This window comes from Trichechus manatus, unplaced genomic scaffold (assembly GCF_000243295.1).
Source record: "Trichechus manatus latirostris isolate Lorelei unplaced genomic scaffold, TriManLat1.0 scaffold00027, whole genome shotgun sequence".
NCBI lineage: Eukaryota > Metazoa > Chordata > Mammalia > Sirenia > Trichechidae > Trichechus > Trichechus manatus.
Genome location: NW_004443963.1, coordinates 20,537,180 through 20,545,543, shown reverse-complemented (window position 1 = coordinate 20,545,543; position 8,364 = coordinate 20,537,180). Strand labels below are relative to the sequence as shown.

The 8,364-nt window shown below is 35.1% G+C and overlaps 1 protein-coding gene across 1 annotated transcript; it reads left to right on the top strand.

The window, feature by feature from the left end:
- Positions 1–7,038: 7,038 nt before the first annotated feature.
- On the top strand, positions 7,039–8,075 carry LOC101354498 (olfactory receptor 6C2-like). The gene has a single exon (XM_004373911.2). The coding sequence runs from the start codon at positions 7,105–7,107 to the stop codon at positions 8,038–8,040; it is 936 nt and encodes a 311-aa protein (XP_004373968.1). The 5' UTR covers positions 7,039–7,104; the 3' UTR covers positions 8,041–8,075.
- Positions 8,076–8,364: the final 289 nt, after the last annotated feature.

The window sequence follows — 8,364 nt, the reverse complement described above, 5'->3', positions numbered from 1 at the left end:
GGAAAATACAGACAAAAAAATGGAAGACTTCAGTAAAATAATGCAGAAACAAAATGCCAAAATAAATTCACAACTAGAAATCACACAAAAACAGCAATTAGAAATCTAAAAGATAAACAACAAGATTTCAGAAATGGACAGAGTTATAGAAGGGCTGAGGAGCAGGTTTGAAATGGTGGAAGACAGGATAGTGAAATTGAAGACAAACACTAGGATACAACTCTGTTTGAGGAAAAACCAGAAAAAAGAATGAAGGAAAATGAAGAGACCCTGAGAATTATGTGGGATACAATCAAAAGCAAAAATTGCGAGAGATCGAAGTTCCAGAACAGGGGGAGAAAACAGAAAACACAGAGAGGATCATTGAAGAACTGCTGACAGAAAACTTCCCCAATATCATGAAAGAAGAAACGCAGAGCATCCAAGAAGCTCAATGAACCCAATACAGGATAGACCCCAAAAGAAAAATCACCAAGGCATATCATACTCACACTCACCAAAACCAAAGACAAACAAAGAATCCTGAGAGCAGCTCGAAAAAAACAAAAGGTTAGATTCAGAGGAGAAACAATAAGACTAAGCTCAGATTATTCAGCAGAAACCATGCAGGCAAGAAGGCAATGGGATGACATATATAAAACCTTAAAAGAAAAAAGTTGCCAGCCAAGAGTAATATATCATGCAGAGCTCTTGTTCAAATATGATGGTGAAATTAGGACATTTCCAGATAAACAGAAATTAAAGGAATATGTAAAAACAAAAAAAAGAAACTTAAAACAATTATTAAAGGGAATCTTTTGACCTGAGAACAAACAAGATCAGCTCACAGGCTGAATCAAGGATGCAGGATAGTACCAGTCAGATACCAACCTAGGAAATTAACTCTCAAGGACTTTCCAAAACCAAAAGAAATACAACAGGGAATCAGAGAAATTAATCTGTAAATGACAACAACAGCAGAACAATAAAAGAGGGAGTAAATGGTGTAGGTATAGAACCTTCTAATGGAGAGGAAGGCAAGGTGATACCAAGTAATAATAGACTGCTTCAAACTTAGAAAGATAAGGGTAAATTTCACAGTAACCACAAACAAAGTTAACAAGCCTACTTATCAAAATAAAGAGGAAAAACATAAAGTCTCAGCAAGAGCAAAACCTACAAAAATAAATGAAAAAAGCCTTAAATATTTGTGTTAAAATATTAAAGATAACCACTAGAGAAAATATAACAGTGAAATAGGTAAATTCTGTAAAAGCAAATTATAGATAGGTAGAAATGTACAAAATTAATATTAACAATATCTTTCTTATTAAAAAGCAAGATCCTATTAAAATAACAATAACATATAAAAGGCATAGAAATTAACATGAAAATATACATCTATTTAGAAAAAGATAAAAAAAAAATTCTGACAGGTAGCACAAGTGTCTGTATATCAAGAAGAGCATAACACACAATTAAAACAACTGGCAAACTGATTAAAAAAATTCACCGCATACATAACCATAAAACATGGTCATAAATTTTAAGCTAGGTATGCATACAAAGCCACACCTATAAAAAAAATTGACTTTATAATTTGGTGTTATCTTTCTGAAGACACTTAGGTTACTTAATCTAAAATCCTTAAAATGTGAATGTATTTTGTTCCTGAAATACTACTCCTAGAATTTCATCTAAATGTGCTTTTTCTCTAGAAATTGTTAGTTGTGTAAAAGACATTGGCAACTAAACACGTGAGACTATGATGTTGTTGTTAGTTGCCATCAAGTCGATTCCTGCTCACTGTGACCCCATGTGTGCAGAGTAGAACTGCTCCATAGGCTTTGCAAGGCTGTGACCTTTCCAAAGCAGGATGCCAGGCCTTTTTCCTGAGGCACCTCTGGGTGGTCTTGAATCACCAATCTTTCAACAAGTAGTAGAGTGCTTAACCCTTTGCATCACCCAGGGACTTCTACAAGAATATGATTGTTGTTCTTGTTGTTAGGTGCCGTCCAGTTGGTTCCGACTCACAGCAGCCCTATATACAACACGAGTGAATATGATAGAATCATGCAATTGAGTACTATGAAACTATTTTCAAATAATAATAAAAACAGTGCATATGTTTAAAACAAATAAGATTGGTTTAAAAATACAAATGAAATACCCCAAAACACATATTATGCATGGTGCAACACCTCTGTGATTATTGATATGATAATAGGCTATAAATGTAAACAGGATTGTTCTTTTATATGTATTCATATACAAAACACATATACTAACCTTAAATTTTAAAAAGAAATATCACTAGCTTTGAGTTTTCTAATATTTTTGAGCTTTGTTATCTTTTTTCATATTTGAGAAGAAAACGGTGGATGGGGAAGTCAACCAGTCTGCCTTTCCTGCATTTTTTTTCTGCCACCTATCAGCTGCCATAGGTGGTAGGAAAAAAATACAGGAAAGGCAGACTTGTTCTTCACCATCTAATTTTTTTTCTAAAATATCTTGGCCAGTATGTTGCTATTGTTGTCTATTGTGTCTCTGAGGACACTGTCCCCACTGCTGCATCTTGAAGGATTTTTGCCCAAATTCATTATAAAAAGGACTCATTAGCGACTTACGAGCTTGTGTCACCAAGGACCTATTTGTTTATTATTTAGTTTCAGGTTTAGCAAAATAAACCAAATAGAAATCTTGTGTAGAAGTCACTCCACCTATCCAGACAGGTCATAAAATCAACTCTTTCAAAACCAGAGAGGTAAATGTTTGAACAACATTTTATTTTCAGCCTAAAGAGAGCTAGAAAATATTTCCTAGGCATAAAAGGGACCGAAGTCCTTGTTTAGACAATCTTCTCAATTGTGTTGGAGATGAGAATACTCAGAACTGTAGGTCCATCCAGAGCGCCAGTGAGAGTAAGTGGGGTTCCTAAGTGGAAAGACAAGTAGACCCCGCACAAGCCCTTTCTAAGCAGGTCTTCTTCATCCGGTGAGCCTCTTTAGGACTATTGCCTTTAAAGAATCAGCTGAAGCGCTTATTAACTCTCAGAAGAGTAAGTACAGTTGTTACAATTTCACTTACCTTCAACCTTGGGAGATGTACATAATAGTTTTCTGAGAAGAATTGATGTAATTTACCAGAATCAGATGTAATTAGCTATTTGAATTATTGCATAAAGATTCACAGATCTTTCTGAGTTGTATGTTTTTAATGCTGCTTTGGATAGCTAACATAAAGGTTATGTGAATTTATACACAGTGAGAAAGTGCACACCCTCATACTCCTCTTTAAAGAAAAAAAAAGTTTACCTACATTAAAATTTCCCCCAATATAACAATTTATCTAACTATTATTGACAAAACTAGTTATCCCTGTACTTTTTTAGGATATAAAAATTTTGAAATATTTAATTATTTTCTTAAACTTTAACCCCTAAAAGCTAGAATTACTAAGGAATGGACTAATGGAAGAGATTTTGGAGGAAGGCCAGATACAGAGACTACAGGAAAGAACATGTTAACATGCTCTTTAGCATTGCATATTAACATGTAATGCGCTAGGAGCCTCTGGGTTGGGAAGAAGTAGATTGAGGGAGTTAGGAAGGCTGAAAAGAGTGCCCTTCCCTACAATTTCAATTATCAATTCTAATTATTCTGGTGCATCCCTAAATTCCAAGCAATGTCACAGGTGTTCAAAACACATTGTTGACCCTCCTTCCCAATGATGGTGACCGTAACCCTTGAGAGTTTAACTATAGTAACTGGTCCTATCACTGCCAATCATCCTGCCCTGATCTCTGCAGAAGGAAAATATTTTACAGGAAAATTGGAACCATTCATATGACAAGCTCATTGAGGTTTGTTAGGAAATCTCTGTATAAGAGACACTCAAATCCCGGAGATACTAACTCAAAACTAAAACATATTGGAGTACACTAGTGATAGCTCAGAAAAAACTACAGAGCAACTATTAACCCAAAGCTAGAATTAGAAAGTCCTTAACCACTGGATTTATAACATTCAGAAAAGATGCACCGAGACAATAATGGAAAAAATTAAGAAAAAAAAACCTTTATCTACAGGAGACAAAGATGAAAGCCTACCATTTTTGTCTAGCACAAGTATTAAATGCAGACTGAACAAATGACTATTTCACGGTGTGAATGAAGACTCAATGGCACCAAAACCTACATCAAATAAAAGTGTCAATAATCTTGGGGAAAAAAAACACACATAATATAGTGTAGTGATTTGAGGGTAGACGCAATTATACACAGTCATATGGTGAATTGAAAGGAAATGATATAAAGTTTATAGATAATGCCTTGGTAAATAAATGTACACTAGTGAATATATCCTTTGTCCTTGAAATTTCATTTTGAGGGATTATTATGAAATTGTGCAGTAGTATTTATTAAAAGATACTTTCTGCAGTCAGTTTAGCAATTGTAGAAAACAAAGAGATAATGCATAAAAGTATGTCTGAAATTTATTTTAAAACCTGAAGTATATTATAAAGCTATTTTAATATGGGTGAAAACTGGAAATAATATGAATTAGCAAAAACAAAGCGGTCTTTAAAAGCTGGTATTATATGAACGTTGTGAATCGAAACTAAATGTTAATCAAGCTCACTTATCATCAATAGAGGTGTAAAAATATTCACAATATATTTTAAGAGGAATAGCATATGAAAAATCATGTATTTAGATATGCAAATTCTTTGATCTCTGGTTTGAATATCTTACTAACAGAATCTTCAAGCAAGCAAAGACAGCCATCAACAAAGATTCAACTATTTATCTGCTTGGCAGCTAAAGCAAGGAGGCGGTGCCAGTTAACAGTTTGGTCAGCAAAGAAGGTAATAATATAAGCTGAGAGGGTGATGGTTTCGTGGTATGACTTTATTCACTAACAAAAGTCCTGTTTCAAATACAAAAGAAAATCTCAGTGTTAAAGACAGAGACATTAAAAATTCAAATCATTAAAATCATTGGCAAAGCAGTTGCAAAATGAAATCCAGATAGGACAGAAAATAGCTTTGAATGTGTCTCCAAATGAATTAGATAAGTGTATTTATACAGTATTTCTTAGGCATTGACTGTTTAAGTCTAAGATTGTGTTTGTTGTAGTAGCTCTTCCAGTATAAAAGACAATGGTCACCTGATTTCAACAAACTTACTTTCTCAGAGTAAGTGCTAAAAGAAAAGTAACAGCTATGAGTATAGGAGCACAAATGAGGGGCAGGCAACACAGATCATAAATAGCTTTTTAGAAGACTGTCCAGTGGGAGTGATGCTCAGATTGAAAATCTCAAATAAGTAGTTGTGTCCACAAAATTTGGGAGAATGAGGAGCAAAAATGGGGTGGAGAAGTGGAAAGGATAGGAAGGGAGATTTTTTTCCAGACAGAAAATCCATGTGAAGTGCTTACTTTAAGATCTATGGTAAATTTTTTCGATAAACATAATCTATTAGTTTTATTATAAGGGACATAAAGTCAGAGGACGAAGATATGGGATACACAGAGCATAAGTTTTACTTTGGATTTTGTGATTACAACACATGAATTTTCTGTGAGAAACCAGAAAATAGTAACAGCCGACATACGTGAAGTACTTACTATGTACCAGATTGTTTTGTAAATGTGATATCTGTATTATCCTTTTTAATCATTTTAACTGTATATTGTAGATACTATTATTATCCCCCATTTTATATACAAAACTAAGGGCCTGCAAGGTTGGAAATCTTGACAAGTTCTTACAGATGTAAGTGGGAAAGCCAGGTAGTGAGTACAGACAGGCAGTGCTTGGAGAGCATGTTTAGTATTCTGTTTGATTGTGAAGTTGGTGATACTGATAACAAGTATTAGAGTGTGTGCCATACTTAACTAGACATATTAGAGACATAAGAGAAATATGGTTTTTTTCCATTTGTATATCCTTGGACCAAACATTTCTTCACTAGAGCAAATGAATTGTGCATTAAAATATTCTCTGCATTGTGTATACCAGTGGACATTGAGGATAAACTACAGACTAGCAGAGAAACATAGAAAGAGTCAAAGGAGTAATTCAATGATGTGGAAGTTGCCTTAAAACATAAAAGAAAGCAACATAAGCATATGTTTGGTCATAGTGATAGATTACAAAATACAAGTTGCAGATGAATTAACGAAGGCTATGTAAGGAGACCAAATTCTTTATTGGATACTCACATTTTATCAAGCACCGAGTCTTCAAGGAAAGACATGAAACAAATTATTAGGTTTAAATATTCACCTTTAAAATAGAAAACAATTCTTAGATGTATAAATAAAGCGTAATTTTGTTGAATCACAACACATGATGGGTCAATTCTAACCACATGGAAAAATCAAATCCTGAGTGTTGGTTAAAAATGTGAAACAAAAAGGGGTGTTGGAATGGTAAATTGACTTTTTTAATATTTTTAAAAATTTATCATCGAAATCAAAAAAAAAAAAATACACAATTGAGTAGCCAAGTGCATCAGAGTATTGACAATATCAATTACTAATAAACAGAAGAAACCACATATTAATTAGTTTGCAGTCCCTAGTTTTGGTTGGTATTAGCTATCATCAAGTTGACTCTGACTCACAGTGACCTTATAGACAGTGGAACGAAATGTTGTCTGGCCCTGCGTCATCATCACAATTGCTGGCATATTCTAGTCCATCTTTGCGGCTACTGTGCCAAACCATTTCACCAAAGGTCTCCCTTGCCTTCATTCCTGCTCTAGCAATTGATCCCTCCAGATGACAAGTGATTTGGACAATATTCTGTTGTGATCCAAAGTTTCACATTGGCTACTTTTCTGAAGTAAGTAGCCAGGCCTTTCTTCTTAGTCTATCTTAGTCTGGAAGCTCCACTGAAACCTGTCCACCATGGGTGACCCTGCCGGTATTTGAAATACCGTTGGCATAACAACCACAAGCATGGTAGCAATACCGAAGCCACGATAACACAACAAACTGACAGATGAGTGGGCTGTCCCGAGTAGTCATTGTTTATTACTCTCTGACTTTGACACCATTCTCTTCTATAAAAATATCTCTAAATTTTACATGAATATTGGATAAAATTTAGAAGTGAGTGATGAAAAACCACACAATAACAACCTTTATCCTGCTGGGACTGACAGATGACCCTCAACTGCAGATTCCAATTTTTATTTTTCTATTTCTCACTTATATATTGAGTATAACTGGGAATTTGACCATCATATCCCTCACTTTAGCTGACTCCCACCTGAAAACGCCCATGTACTTTTTCCTACAAAATTTTGCCTTATTAGAAATTGCATTCACATCTGCTTGCATTCCTAGATATTTGTACAACATAGCAACAGGTGACAGATCAATTGCTTATAATATTTGCGTGATTCAACTACTATTCATTGATGTCTTTGGAGTGACAGAATTTTTCCTCCTGACTATCATGTCCTATGATCGCTATGTGGCCATCTGCAAGCCACTGCACTACGTGACCATCATGAGCAGCACAGTCTGCAAGAAACTTGTCCTCTGCTGTTGGATCGCTGGCTTAGTGATCCTACTGCCACCACTTATTTTGCTCCTAAACTTGAAATTCTGTGACTCAAATGTCATTGATTATTTTTTCTGTGATGTGTATCCTATCCTGAAGATTTCCTGCTCAGACACATGGATCATAGAGCAACTGGTTATTGCCTGTGCTGTGCTCGCTTTCATTCTGACCCTTGTATGTGTTGTTCTATCCTACATATACATTGTCAAGACCATTCTAAGAGTCCCCTCTGCCCAACAAAGAAAAAGGGCCTTTTCCACCTGTTCTTCCCACATGATTGTGGTTTCCATCACCTATGGCAACTGTATCTTTGTCTATGTCAACCCTTCAGCGAAGCAATCAGTGGCTATTAATAAAGTTGTGACAGTGCTAATGACGTCCATTGCTCCCATGCTGAACCCATTCATTTACTCTCTGAGAAACAAACAAGTGAGACAAGCCTTCAGCGACTCCTTCAAAAGAATTGCGTTTGTCACAAAGAAGTAAGAGAATGGTCAAGTCTGGGAATAAAATATCAAGCTAAGAATAAACCATGAAGTTACAAATCTGTTTGTCTCTTCTTGATCTGCATTTGATTCAGGCTAACCTTCTCAAACACTTACTGCACCCAGAAAAAACACTCCTTTATTCCTTCACAAACAAACCACTTGCAGGATAATATCCCTAATCAGAAGTCATGATAATATTTTTTGGTAAACGTAAGGCTGATTTTACTTCCAATCTAGCAAACAAAAATTGGAAATGAAACAAAATATCAAACATGCAAACCAAACAAAAAATAGCTTACCTTGAATTTTCTTGGACTCACAT

Bases quoted from the DNA above. Each gene is read 5' to 3' on its own strand.
- LOC101354498 (XM_004373911.2), top strand. From the start codon at position 7,105: ATGAAAAACCACACAATAACAACCTTTATCCTGCTGGGACTGACAGAT.